Below are 15,495 nucleotides of genomic sequence, written 5' to 3'. Positions count from 1 at the left end.
TCGGTTTTATTATTCAACCTTTTTTTTTTTTTTTTTTATTGTGCAAATACGAAAATTACGATTGAGTTCAAGTCTGCATGAGCAAGCCGCTCTGCGGTGCGTTTGCATGCGAGTGCTGTTTGGCTGTTACGGTTATTTGGAAAAAAAGGCGCACATCTCTCACGAAGGGCGGCCGGGGCGCATGCGGTAAAGTTGGGCTATCAATGGGGCGGGTAATTACAAGGCGGGTTGGACTGTGATTCATATGCCGTGATTATGATAGACCGGTGGCGTGATATTTTTTTTTTTTTTTTTAAGCCGTAGTTAAAGGGGGAGTTTTCGTCTACAAACTTTTTATAGTAGGGAGAGCATTGTGGACTGCGTCTCTTGTTCTGTCTCACTGCCCCAGCTGGTCTTTAACCTTGGCCTCTGGTGTTTCTGCCCGCTGCAATAAAGTCACCCAGCCTCCTCTTCCTCCCCCTCCTCCTCCTCCTCCTCCTCTTCTTCTTCTTCTTCCGTCTGTCTCTCTGTCCCCCTGGCACCACTGTTGTCCACTCTTGCACTCATTCATAGTAAACACTATTGATTTTCAGCAGGGGGAAAAAAATAAATAAATAAATAAATAAATAATAGCCAGGGAGGGAGGGAAGCATGAATTTTAATGCGACTATCTGTCCCCTTCTTCGTCTCTTCCTATCTCACTGCCATCCCTTCTTTCCTGAGGGGAGGATAAAGAGATGGGAATCCGATGTGTGTGTGAGAGGGTGTGTGTGTGTGAGTGTGTGTTTAAGGTGCAGGGATGGATAGAAGGATGGATGGCAGGGGGGGGGTTGCATTTCTCATTTCCCAGCTGTGCTTCTCTCACACAACCCCCCTACCTCTACTACTCTCTTCCTTCTCCATGTCCCCTCTTCTGCCGCCAGTCATCTTCGCACCATTTCGCACTTGCAGGTTTTCCTCTAAAACTGGTGTTTCCCCATTATTGAGCCGAGACGTATTTTTAAAAACCTCGTACAATGAAGAGATTTGTTTTGTAAAATACATTGTACGTGTATGAAGATAACAGCTGAAAACGGGCTAAGACAGAAATATGTTGCACTCAACTGTGGAGATGTAGTGCTGATTGCTTTTCAGTTTTCCTGATTTTTTTTTTTGCGCAAGTGGTGACATACTTTGGCAGAAGTCGCCCCTTCCTCCGCCATTAACTTATCCATCACAATTTGCACTGTGTAGTTGGCGAGCTAACGAGCCCCCAAAAATCAAACTTCAAAAATCAACGAATGCGTGACAGGCATCGCTGGCTTAAACATTCACGCACATGCACATACATGGAGCTCCCCTAGGCCAGAGCAGTCATTAATATGAATGCGCTGATTTACGCCCCAGCCGTAACACTCAAGCAGCAGCGGGGGGTCAAGTGTTCAAATTCCCTTCCGGGTCACACCCGTTCCCACTTCTGGTCTTCCGGTTTTATCTACCGATACACACAGACATGCGCACACGCGCGCGTACACGCACACCTACTCATCCCGGCCTCTCGATGGCTGGGTCGCTCTTCGACTTGTGCGTATTGATTTTGCTATAAGCGCTGTCCCGGTTGCGACAGGTTAGCGCAGACGGACAAAGGCGGACTTCATCAAGCGGCGTTAAACACGGGAGTCACGTCCTCAATAATCACTCCATCACACAAAAAGCAGCAAGAGAGGGGGAACGAGACGCACAGCAAGAGGCGCTAATGTTACAAAAGCAGTGGCAAATCCGTTCCAGAGTCAACAAAAATCAGCTTGAACAAAGAAAAGAAAATTCAACGAAACCCTGTTCATCGTTGGGGAGGGATACATTCCATTTCCAACTCTTCAATAAAGAGATTGATTGGAAGAAAAAAAAAAGTTTTCAAAATAAAAGCTCTACATGCTTTAAAAATATTACAAATCATTAAAATACACTTCTTACCACATTGTCAATGTATTTTGTACACAAAAAAACTAATTGCAAGCACAACATGTATAGAAAATACGACGCGCTGTTGCATCGGTGTTGTGCCTTTAAGAGGTGTGGCTTAGTGGGGTGGCATGTGATGTCCGCGCACGAGTGTCATGGCCTGAGCCGTCGGCTGACAGCATTTCCTTATAGTACTCGTCTTTTAGCGTTCTTAAAGGTGACTTGTAAATCACGACTTTTCGGAGGAGAAACTTCACGCGCCATGTAACACTCTCTAATTAGTAGATTTTTTTTTTTTTTTTAAGCCGTAGTTAAAGGGGGAGTTTTCGTCTACAAACTTTTTATAGTAGGGAGAGCATTGTGGACTTTAGCCAATTTAGTAGTGTGTGTGTGTGTGTGTGTGTGTGTGTGTGTGTGTGTGTGTGTGTGTGTGCGTGCGCGTGTGTGTTTTCATCTCTGCTTAATCTCTCGCTCCTGATTCAAAGTGTACACTGAGCCGCCTAATAGGATGTGACTGAGGCCGCGGCGAGCTCGCCGCTAATGAGCGCGCCGCCACGGCCGAGGAATCAAAGTGCTTCATCAGCACTCCTAATTACTGTAAAACCTCGTTAGCGCGCCGGCAAGCGATAGCGTCTGCTCTCACTAACAAAGTGCCTCCAAATAGAAATGGAACAGAAGTTTCCATTTTGTTTGTTTTCATGGAAAGCGCACATTTAATGTTTATCTGCATTTTTGAGCAATTTCAGTGTTTGTAAAATTGTTATGTTGGGGCATTTATAATTTTTGTTCCCGTTCTCACACATAAGCGAATTTGTACATATCGTAACTTACAATAATGCTTATTCAGAGTTACGGCAAATTGTTTTTGTATGTAAAATACCAGTAGGCTATAAATAGAAAATAGTCCAATGAATAACAGTACGTACAGCAGTAACTTCGAAATCCTGGTACGTCAGTACGGCCGTAAACATCGGACCACTCGCAAATGGTCTTGTTAGGTTGTTAAATGTGTCAATGCACTGGCAAACATGTTTATTTCTATCATGTAAAATCAACGTACTTGAGACTCGAGTCGAGATTTCATGCTGTGAAAGTGATAGTTGGCACGCATTAAGTCGGATTGATACAATTCACAAAGGAGAAGAGAAACGGCTCAATGATTTGAAGTAAGTGCAACGGAGAGGAGTGTTGCGGCAGGAGAGGAAAATAAGCAGGCAAAGATCGTCGGGGGAGTGAGGACATTTTAGAAACTGGCTGCGGTGGACTGTTTAGTTAGGTTGCGGTTTTCATGATTTTTTTTTTTTTTTCCGCTCCGTCCCTTCTCTTGTGACACACGACTCATTGTATCGGGATAAGAGCGTAAGTCTTCTTCTCAAATATGCTCATAAGAAAAGGCGAGTGACTACTCACACTCCACAAATGGCACAGGAAAGGACACAATGTCAAAATGTGCAACTACCCCGCCTCCCCGTGGTATTGAGAGCTTATCTAACCTAGAACTGCAGTAAATTTCCCAATCGTAAAGTGATTCGACACGTCCTATTCTATTTTGTTCGCCTGCTTGTACTCGTCGGCGTTGTGAGGGCGTAGGGAGAAAGCGCCGAGGCCAAGTTCAATGCCATTTACATGAGAAAGCCAATCAATACACTTTGTGCCATTAAGCGGGTGAACGCGGCCGGCCGGCGATACGTGCTGCTAATGTTGCCGCACAGCGAAGCAGCAGGTGTGCGGACAGCAGGTTTCCATGTAGCTCCGTCTGTTTGGACTCCCGGCCCTCCATCTTTATGTTTGATCAAAGCACTTCCTTTCAAGCACCCGCCCCCGACCCCCAAACCACCTTCTGCTGTTCCCCTTTTTCCTGCAACCCCCCCCTTATAATTTGACTGATGATTACACTTGTCACTCAAGGCAGCATGTGGCCAATTAGGCGGAGGGGTGACGGCGAAGGGAGGGCGGTGGACGCTGGAGGAAAATTTGAGTTTGCAACTTTGCGTCGCCACGCCTGCACTCAGGTCGGCTTTTTAGCTCTTAGGGAGAGACAAACAAATATTAGTTTCCTCTTCCATTTTCTTTTCAGAGACTGGCGCAAGAAGCTGCCGTGGCCTTGTCTCACACTCTCCTGGCCACTTGGTCGCCTCTCTCCCATGTTCGGGGGTAATCACCGGCTCATTTCAAGTCACTTTTGTACACTACCTCTGACTGGTGCCACCACAAACTAGGCTTTTATGGGCCTTAATGCGTCTTACAGACACTTTGGCAAGCAGACAGCTACTGTGGAGGACGCGGGGCTACGGTGGAGGGAGGGAAAGGACAGGACATGAGAGGCCAACAGCCGTGGCGACTTAACCAGGCTGAAAAAAGGGGGGAACGAAATAGGATGAAAGAGGGAGGAAGAGGAGGAGGAGGCAGGGGAGGGGCCACGGGAAAACGGACAGAACACGAGCATGTCAAAAGAGAGGAGAGAGGTCACTTAGTCATTCCTTGGATGCCCCCCGCCTTCCCCCAACTGTGCCTCCTTCTCTTGTCCCTCTTTACAAGCACACAAAGGGACAGAGGGGTGCAGCCCTTGTACAGAAGCGGGAGGCTTGTCGCCCATCCTACTTTTGATACATACATCTAACCCTATAGCGTGTCAATATGGTTTTGTTGGATAGAGCGGGGTGGGTGAAACGGTGAAAGAAAACGAAAAAAAACATTACAATGCAACAACGCTGTTGCATTTTAACAACAGCTACAGCGAATCTGAAATGCGCACGCTTGTTTTGTGGGAACACGGCGTAGACCACCAAGTGATGCTTACATAGTCGTGTAATAGTTGTGTGGAAAAACACTTCTTAGCCATAAATACAAAACAAAAAAGGTCTGACGATAAGTGAGCATGCCTTCTTGTGCCGCGTTACCACATATTCTTACGCCGCTGTTCGCAACCTCAAAACCGCATGTGTCTGGACTGTGGTAGACACAGGATCCCCTATAAAAAAAAAAATCGTGTTTTTGAAAAGTTTCACACATCCAGACAGATATAAATGCTGTCCAAAAAAGCACCGCTAAGACAGATTTGTAAAAAAAATTATAATAAATAAAAATTCACCAATAAAGTGTAAGAGTAGCGATACCTCAACTACTTTGGATATATTAAATTTCATTTACCGCAATGACAAAAAAAAAAAAGTCATTTTTTTTCCCTGACGCAAATGATTTTGCCATTGTCTCAATCTGACGCAATCCAGCGTCAACTACTGCCAAAAAGAAATTACTCGATGGATTGGATTTATTTTTTTGTTGGGCCTAAAGTATCGGTGGCTGGTAATGGCAGACTTCATCAGTTCCCGATACATTAAAATAGGGCAGCGTCTGTCTAATACCTGGCATTGATATTCACTTCTCTCTTAAAAAAAAAATAAAAATAAGTAACAGCAACATGCAGTTGGTACCAATTGGACAAAACCTTCTACAGCCACTTTCATACTGCCAGCAAAAGATGAAAGTGTTCCACCTTTTGTCTGCGTCACATTGTTTATCAAACCAACAATCACCTTCGGAGATAGCATCAGACTGTCCAACACATATTGTATACTGTAAGTCACGCCAGGTGCTTATCTAATTCCCAAGTTTTATTTCGCCAAGGCACATAATTCACATGAAATATACAGTATCGCATGGCACACAATCAACCGAAGAAAGCATTAAAAACTGAATTCTGCCGGTATCGTTTGGTGGGCCGTACTTGTGAATGCCTCGACTGAACACTCGTGCTGCATTTTTTTCAGCATCCGGACCAAAAACAGCTTTATTAGCAATTTCACAAAGTTCTGCAAAAATCCAATGTCATGTAAATGAACAGTAACGATAAACTAACGACTAGACGGGTGCCAATGCCGCGTCTTACAGGTCAACCAGCCAAATCGTGCCGATTCTTGATTTTGGGTATGAAAGTTAGTCAGTATCAAAACTTAACTGTGTGGTCATCTCCAAGTACACCAGACACTACAAGAACAATGACAACGCTTATTTGATTATCATATGCCGGATCTGTTAAGTGTGTACCCCTGCTTAAATTGGGTTTTTTTTTTTTCAAAGCAAGGTTAGCAACAGCCGACAAAAGGACGCCGGGACGCGAGAGAGCCTGAGCAAGAGAATTAGCGGACGAGAAGGTGGTCGAGTACGGCAGATTAATTTCAGAACAGAGGCCTCCTGCCGAAAAGGAGGTTGGAGAGCGGGAAGGACAGAGGGGATAAAGAAACAGGAGAATGACGAGTGGAGGGAGATTAAACATGTAGTCAACGCTCTCAAAAGACCTGAGCTGCTTTGGGCAGTTATTTAGTGTGTGTGTGTGTGTGTGTGTGTGTGTGTGTGTGTGTGTGTGTGCGTGCGTGTCAAGAGAGAACATGAGCTACATTCGCTACCATCACCAAGCACGACTCTGATCCACCCTCACCGTGAAGGACAGCAGTGGAAACCCAGAGGTTAATAGGACACCTTCATTACCATAAATTTTATCAGCTAAATGAAATGGGGGGGCGTCTGGGGGCGGGGGTGGGGGACCCTTGATTTAGCCGTCCGCTCTGCCGGGCTAAGGGGAGACACCCAATCAAACCTCTGGGTTTTATTGGTCTTTTTTATTAGCTAAATGTACTTGCACATGAGTGGGGTGCCAGAGGTGACAGCCTGCTGCAATCAACAACCCCCCGACCCCCCCACCCCCTTCAAAAAATAGACATGAGGCTAGTAAAACTGATTGTTGGCACGTTTATGAGCGCGCTGTCGGCAAACCGACCGTCCGGGACCTTCAGCTTTTGTTATGAAGAAACAAATGAAGTCCCTCCGACAGGAAGAATGTGGATGCTGCTGGAGTGACGCTTGGACGATATCTGAGTTCAAGCTGAAACTAGAACCTGAATACTCCCCAAAACTGGTAGATGCATGTACCCTGGTGAATAATGTTCCCCAAATGTGTCACCGCCTTTTCGACAATTTGGTGGACAGGCATGACAGAAGACACAAGGTGAATGGCCGAAAGAGACAATCAGACAATTTCAGCTTTTAAGGTGAAGGGTTGTCTCATTGACATTTTGAGCATAGTAAGTCGGATGCCTTTTGATTCATTTTAATATATCCTGTGTCTGTTTCACGCTGGCACAGACATTTTAACCAGGTGTACCAGACAGGTGAAAGCAAGTTACAAACATTTTGTATTCATATATTCCCTCCTGAGGTACTTTGTGGGCTGCTTTCATATTCACCACAGATAAAAGACAGATTGACAATGGCGGCAAATATCAGGCTTAGTCATAAAAAATTAAAAAAAAAAATGTTTTAAATCACACAGCAGATGATCAAATGTCATCCACCAGTCTTCCGTTTTGTAATTTGGGCCAAAACTCAACTGTCGGAGCTCTAACCCAAACTATCCAAAAGTGACTTGCCATCAGTCACAACAATCCATATGTCCTAAATGTTGGCAAACGCCGGGAAAGTGAAAACTCAGACAATCAAAATGCGACAAGGAAGGTATGGGAAAAAAAAATAATAATAATAATAATTAGAAAAAAAATAAAATAACCACTTGGACACCAGTTCATAGTCATCAAAAGAGTAATCAAATTTGTTATAGCATAACCCTGCTTCCCACGCATTCCTGCGGGGACGGCAACAAGCACCAAAGTCAACTAAGCGAGTGGTCAATAACCAGCAGGAGCTCAAAACCTGGTTTTCCAGCCTCTGATTGGTAGCATGTGGCGAAGCCCACTCCAAGCCCTGATCAGGCCGGGTCATCGCCGACCAGGCATCCACACACACACACAATAGGACGATGCCCCCACCCCCACCCCTTCGAGGTCAAGTATGCTCCAGTTTGCCGCACGTAGACGTCATCTGGATGTGAGTGAAGGCGAGAGACGACAACGGAAAGAAAAGCTATAAATCAATACCGGGAATGGAGGCGGGCGCTTGGAATGTGTTGATTCCTGCTAATGTGTTGATTAACTGCCTGCAACTACACACACACACACACACAAACACACACACACACACACACACACACACACACACACACACACACACACACACACACACACACACACACACAAACACACAGAGTCCATTTACGGCCCTGTGCGTGTGCTCTTCAGGTGATAGGTCTGATTAAGTGGCCTGCTCACCCGGCCTGTGATTAGGACTAATGCTGGGCTGTATTTCACTGGATGTGGCCAACCAAAATTACTGCCCGCGCGCGTACTAACGCAACCACAGGAGGCGGAGCGCTGCGAGTTTGCACAATTCGGATGCCGCGCGTCTCTCTTTAGCGAGTGAAGTATTTGCGCGAAAGGTCAGTGCTTGGTCGTGGTTATTAATATGCTAGTGGTTGATGCGTGCACGCATGTGGTCTGGAGAAACTCAATAACGCTCGCCGCTGCTAATGAGCTGTGGGACCTTATCAGCATTAATAGTACATTAGCCACACATCGCGGCGCCAAACATTCCCCCTCCAGACGTGTTCGGCGAGCTATTGGGTACCTGCGCACGTCCGTGAAAGGGGTCAATGCAGACGGCATTAAAAGGGATTTCAAAAGCCTGTTGAATGGCGCTCGATGGACAAAAGTGAATAGTCAGCAGCATCGTATCAACAAATAGTCTTAGTCCACACAGCGGCATTTAAGAATTTACTAAAAATAGGCCATCCATCATCTATTAACAGGCATGCTGATTTGAGGGTGACATGGGAGTGGATTTTCATTTCAGTCCCATCCCACTCCCACAGAAAAAAAATCCCATGCCGACCGAAAATAAAAATTAAAAAATCCTGCCCCGACCCACTACCGTGTTGTACCCGATCAAATTGGCTCCCACTCCCATCCTGCTCCCATTTTGGAGGTCAGCTACATTAAAAACGGTGGCGCATCTGTCCGGGGCTTTTTTTCTTTTTTTTTTCCCGACTGGATAATCTCCCCCTCCATTAACTTTTTATCTCACGAGATTCCCAAAAAAGTGTCACCCTCTAATGCAGATGTGAACTAAAGCAGCAAGTACAGCATTAGGGCCTGACGGATTAATCGGCCAGGCGATTGAGCGCTTCTAAAATCAGATTCAACAGTTATCTCCATTTTATTCTGCCAAATAGAATTGGTATCTTCATTAAAGAGAAAAAAAATCAAATTAAGCCATCCGGGGCCTAGTCAGCAGCATCGCATGTCGAGAAATACTATACAAGCATGGATGAAATGTCAACATATAAGCAAAATAAACACCATCAACAAATATAATGATCTCAATGTAATATATGAGCCACGTTATACCTGCAGATGTAAATGCAAACAACGGCAAATTCCAACTCTAAACATGTGACAAAAACGCAATATATCATCTTGAAAGTGGAAGATGGATGCGGACGAGATGAGCCGTAGATCAGCAAGTCTGGCCTCCGGCAGTGCGGGGAGTGCGTCGATATACCGTCCTAATGTACGCAAAGAGCAGAACCAAAAGCTCATTAGCCAGCGGAGCATTCCGCCATCATTCTGCTCCCGTAGTCATATTTCGCAATCTAATTGTAGCAGGGAGAGAATCGTATTGTGACAGCGAGCGAGACGGGGGAGTGAGCGAGGGCGAGAGGAGTGGTGGGGTGGCTTACGGAGAAGGAGAGAGGTAGCTTAATGCAATAAAGCATGTAGTATTGACATCTTTTTCACGTCTATTGATTCCCCATTATGTCGCTAACAAACCCAGGTTGACATTTTGTCATTTGCAATCATGTTAACACTGCGACTGGCACGCAGCCCTCCCCGCTCCACCTCACCCCCCGCCCTTCCAACGGACCGATCCGTGCCTGCGCCCGCACCCTGTCGTCCATTCATTCGCCACGTGGGCTATCGCCCGGACACAAATCCACACAGAGTGGGCACAAGTGGCATCATGCGATGCATCACCGAGAGATGGATGCGTGCGTGGAAATGGAATTGATCCTCTGTCGAAAACTGGAGAAGGGAAGCTTTTTCCAAAGTGCTCTGAGGGGCCGTATTAAATTTAAGAACAAAAACGGGGCAACAATACAGCAAATGCTGAATACTGTATATTATGAGCATTGGTGGGCGAAATGTCTTTTTTTCCAGGGACAGCGGTTACTACAGTGGATAGCTTATCATGTTATCGGGTTACAGGGTGCATGAAAGGGTTAAAGCAGATTCATCTCTGAAGGCTTTCACAACAAACACACCAAATTTCGCCCCTTTTGAGCTAAATTGAAAAACTCTGGTGCCAGTTTCATTTGGCAACATGAAAATTTGGTATGTTTATCATGCGTAGACCACTCCTCCAAAAAAAGTCTCGAAAACCCCAAACCAAAAAGAGACAGAAAGTGGCTCACGCTGGTTTGAAGCGGACATTTCAGGATTCGTTTGGCTCGGGGTCCATCAAAGACCACCTTTTCAAAATTTTATCCGATTGCGACTAAATTTGAACTAGCGCCGCTGTCAGGCCGAATACAAGTAACACCGAAACCTTTAATTAAAAAAAAAAAAAAAGACATTATTCAACACAGTATTGTTTCAGTTCTCAAACTATTTTCAACACTCGTCTTGTGGACCGACAAACAGTCTTGACTTGAGAATCAAGTATGAAATGGACCAACAGACAATATACATGACAGATGGGTGATGCTCAATTAAAATGGAATTTTTATTTGTATGAAGGCGGCACATGGCAGTGACGTCAGATGCCTCACCATAAAACACAAAACGCCAAAAAGGCAGGCAGTTGTACAAGGTGTACCAATAGGCCTAAAATATCCGAAGCAGGTATTCCACACTAGATGGAAGTTTTTGGGCATACATCACCTAATCTGGACTCTCCAAATCACTAAGTAGCTCCTTCTGGAAGGTTAGAAAAGGGGTTTCTGGGGCCTGCTCATCCAGCGACAAGAGCACGGTGAGCTGTTGCGAGCTGTGAACGACCCACAAATGTTAGCATGTATGCACAGTATGGGGGCATTGAAAGGTGGATGGTAGAAGATGGCGCTTAATGGGGTGTGACAGAAGGCGCATAGTTGAAATGAACTGATCTAAGGTGTGTGACGTCCCATCGTATCATCATCGGGTCCCGCACCGTGCGGGAAACCCGCTGTTTCTCCGGCGTGTCCCATTAAACTTTCATACCGCGCTTAATGCTGATGGCTCCGCAAAGCACTCGACTACACATCGAGACACGCAGACACAATGCCATTAAAAATGGAACAAAAGGCTGGATCAGTTAAAGCTGACCAGGTGGAAAAAAAGAGTTCAACATGGATGTTCGGGTGGCATATGATGGTCCATCTCTTTCATGAGACCCCGCCATGCTCGAGGCCCGTTCAGACATGAAAGAGAGCGAAAACACAAGTGGGGCGTCAGGGGGGGAAGGGGGGGGGGGTCGTAAAGGCTCAGGTGGGGCCGAGTCAAGCGCTCTCCGGCGTGACCCCCTGAACCTGCAGAGCTCCGAGTCAAAGGAGTCAAGGAGCCACTACCAGGCAAAGAAATCAGTAAAGTGGGCGCTCGAGTCAAGAGCCCCAGCGCGGGGCGGGCCAAAGGGCTCCGTTTTTCCACCGCTGTTCAGTGACAACGACCAGCCACTTGTTGTCCGTGACAGACTCAACATGGCTTTGTGAATCACTTTGATCCCGTCATCTACATGGCATCACTTGGCCCGATTATTCCAATGTCGGGCCAGACGCAGGCCGTGGCAACGTTATGGCTCACCCGACGCTCTCCTCTCACCTCTCCAGCTCAAACTGGGTTTTCCATCGCGTCCTCATTTTTCACCTTGTCATCTGCTCTCTCTCTCTTTTTCTCTCTCTCAAACTGCATTTATTTTATTTTTTATCTCCTTCTGACATTCGCAATTTTTCAGGGCCAAAATTTCTCCTCCTTCCTTGGTTTTGCTCCTTTCGCCTCCTTCTGGGGCTTTCCTACCCCCACCCCACCCCCAAAACCATCATCATCCCACCCCCACCTATCTCATCACTGTCACACGCCGTGCACCGCTGACTGAGTGTGTGCAGGAACGTTGGAGATGCCCGGTGCTCTCCGAATCAAATATGCTTGAAGTGATTTGGAAATGAGAGGTGAGCTGTCATATTTGGGTGGGATGGTGGGGCGAGGTGTGCCTGGCCCTTTAAGAGCCCAGCCTCTCTAGCTCGAATTTTTTCACCATTACTGTGCTATTGTAAATATGTGTTACACCTGCACACAGGGGGGTCAGTGAGCATTTTAATGCGGTTGTGAAATCAGGACGACAGTAAATATTTCGAGTAAAAACACTTCTATGCCATAAATGCATAATAATCCAAAGAAAACAGTGAGTAAGTTGTTCTACTACTAGTTCTTTGTGACCTTTTAATAACCTTGAAATGTCATAATTGCACTAAATTTGTCTGAAAATAACTCATGGGACATAAATATAAAACCAGAAAGGAAAAACAGCATGCAGGACAGTTATTCTGCTTTTCCTGTGTCACACCACGGCATATTTGTACACGAAACGCACTTTCATTCATGAATATAAACCAATCTAACTGAAAAACAGTATGTTGGAAATTGAGCATGATTTCTTGTGCCATGTGAGCAAAAAAACCTCATCACCTCAAATTGTCCTCACTATTGAAAATATTTGTATGAAATACACTTTTGGGACATAAACAAAAAGCTAAGTACGGCAGTAACTGAGCGTGCCTTCTGTAATGTGACCACATTGTTACGCCTCTGCACTGTTTGTCACCTCTAAAGGCATTTATGTAAACATTTCTGAGAAAAACACTATACATAATAAATATAACACAATCAACTTGGAAAGCAGCAAGTATGGCAGTCACCAAGGAGGCCTTCTGTCGCATGACAACATATCCTAACACCTTTTATAACCTTCAAATGTTTGAAGTTGGGACCGTCGTAAACCAATCCCCTGCAACGCTCGCGCTATTGTCAAGGGGTGCGCAACCTACGATGTGTCGATGTGTAGGCCATACAAGGGCATGGGAGCATTGGATCCAGGTCGCTATCAATTCGTGGAAAGCAACAACAACAAGTATTTTCTAACATCCTCATTCATGGTCAAAGGTGAGCTGGAGGCACCAAGTGATTTTGAGGCGCGGGGGTGGTGGGGGGGGGGTTACACTCTGAACTTGTCACCGGCCAATCACAGGGCACATGTCGCGGATAATTTAGAGACTTCAGTTGACAGTCAAAAATTCTCATTAAATGCATAAAACATTTTTTTTCATACATTCAAAAGAATGAATGCATCCATAGTTAAGGGGGATAAAAAATGGGCACACTCGTTGACTTCTCCCCCCCATACTTCCCTTTCATGGAGCTCCAGCCTACTACCGCCACCATCACCACCTGACTAGAGCCGCTTCAGTGCTCTCATCCCCGGCGTTGCATCCCAACAGCACCGCGGGGACCAAGAGCGAGGATGCCATCACCCATCAAACCAAAATGTTGACTACAGCTTGCACACAAAGTGTACAAAATCACCCGCGAAGTGCTATATTAAGCATAACATAATATAAAAGGGGCAAAGAGGACATTTGCTCCTCTCTCTTACTCCTCCGAGCTCCACTTCTACTATCTCCCCCTCACGCTCGCTTCCAGCGGCCCGAGGAATCGATCTCCGTGAGGATCGATAAGTTGGCATGAATATTCCCTGCCTGCCGAGAGTCTAGTCGGGGAGAGACACGGAGGCTGAGGCAGTGGAGGAGAGGGAAAGCACGGGCACGCTTCACCGGGAGAGGCGAAAGGATGGAAGGAAAGAAGAAAGGACGCGATCGAGCCACCGAGGCGGGGCGGAGATGTCACAACCGCGGGGAGGGTTGGATTGGCAGGTGGGTGGGGGGGGGAGAAGTGAACACGTCTTACCGGAGTTGGAGCGGAGAGCCAGGGGGGACTTGAGACGCCAGGCGCTGAGGTCCGGAGCAGCTCTTTGAAAGACGAACGGCACTGGCAGGGGGACAAACATGATCTTCCTCCGGCTTGGGCTTCTTTCTTTGGGTTCGGCTGCGAATGCGGAGGAGCCGGGGCGAGCTCGGTCCCCGCCGGAGTCTCGACGCTGCTTCGGGAGGCGGTTCGGCGTGGACGGCTCGCCGCTTGGTGCGTACACATGAAGCCCTCCCTCGGCACTTTTATTGACTTAAGTCGGCGTGAATGTGCATAGAACCTGTTAGGACGCCACACAGACGGATAGACGAGAGGAAAAGTTGGGTCGAGACAAAGAGGACTGCTTTTTTTGGGGCGACTAACATGGAGGCCCCTGGAGGTGAATCCCGTGACGCCAATATTATAAAAAGGCGTAAAAACAGTCGCTAGCGTGCTCAGAGGGTTAGCTTTGGTTATTAGCTTGAATAAAGACAAAAGACGACACGAAAACAGCATTCGTGTGGGTAATAATTACACTTGGAGATAAAGTCTTACTGTGTGGTTATATTTGGCTTGGAGCTATTTATTTGGCGTACGTTTACTTCGAAATACATTCGTTTTTAGCTAGCTTTTAAAAAAAAAAACGTAGAGAAATGCACCGGTTTGTTAATTAAAAGGCGCGCACGCACCCGAGGGCGCGCACGTACAAGCACACCGTACAGTCGAGCGCTCGTTCCCGAATCTCCGCCCCTCTGCCCCTCTTCCCCTGTAATTAAAACGCAATCAATCGATAGATAAACAACAAACAACGGGGAGATCGACCCGAGGGAAAAACAACTTACACTTCGTCCATCCGCCTGTGTGTGTGTCTCTTTCGAGTCTTATTTGTTTTGTTTTGTTTTTCTTTTTTCTATTTTTTGGGGAAAGCCCCCCCCCCCTCCCGGTATGCAGCAGCCAGCTCACTCTTTTTTTAGCCATCCCCTGCCCCCTTCTCTCCCCTCCCCACCATCTCCCTCGTTTTCACTAGCGCTGCAAAAGGTATCCTGTATCGATTTTTGTTCCCCCCCCCCTACCACTTTTAATAATACAGGCTATAATGATGCCAGCCGTGATCAGTGCATTTGGATGGGGGTAGGGGGTAGAGTCCCGATAAGGGAAGCCACGGTGCTGCTTAAAGGCTAAAACCCCAGCATGCAACGCAATTAACTTATCTCAGCGCCGCCGCTGTGAATAAGCCACCTGAGAGGCAGGTTTGGAGACATTACGTGTCAGTGGATGCAACATTTCAGTTCATTGTGATGATGTGGTCGAAGCATTTGTGAGTTAAGATTTGGTGTTTCTGCGCACAAATGGAAAGATAAATGGACCGCAAGCCATAGATTTGCCAAGCCTGCCTGACATTATTTGCATTATCTAAGATGTAAGATCAATTACTGCATGAAACTGATTATTTTTTTTTTTTTTTTTTTGGGGCGGGGGGGGTTAAAGTGCAACATGTGATGATAAGCATTAAAGGATTGAAACTGGATTGTGACTACCAAAGTACCAATACATTTTGTTTCTATTCAAAAGCATCATTATTTGTAAGAAATAAAAAAAGTATACACATTTGAATACCTGAAAGAATGTTAGATAAGGAATGCATTAAATTTAGTATATATTTTTAAATGACTTAATATATGCAAAATTTGATATT

At 46.1% G+C, this 15,495-nt stretch overlaps 1 protein-coding gene across 2 annotated transcripts in view; it reads right to left on the bottom strand.

Moving 5' to 3' along the window:
- The window catches only part of pou2f2b (POU class 2 homeobox 2b), an 87,845-nt gene extending 73,132 nt beyond the window's left edge, over positions 1–14,713 (bottom strand). For both annotated transcript variants that reach the window (XM_019896151.1, XM_019896153.1), the window contains exon 1: positions 13,803–14,713. In XM_019896151.1, coding sequence (XP_019751710.1) covers positions 13,803–13,902 — 100 coding nt within the window. In that variant the 5' untranslated portion in view covers positions 13,903–14,713. The remainder of the gene's footprint in view (positions 1–13,802) is intronic.
- Between the last annotated feature and the right edge of the window lie 782 nt (positions 14,714–15,495).

Source organism: Hippocampus comes, unplaced genomic scaffold (genome assembly GCF_001891065.2).
Source record: "Hippocampus comes isolate QL1 unplaced genomic scaffold, H_comes_QL1_v1.1 scaffold55, whole genome shotgun sequence".
Taxonomy (NCBI): domain Eukaryota; kingdom Metazoa; phylum Chordata; class Actinopteri; order Syngnathiformes; family Syngnathidae; genus Hippocampus; species Hippocampus comes.
Note: the sequence above shows the minus strand (reverse complement) of the source record. Positions and strands in the feature narration are given on the sequence as shown.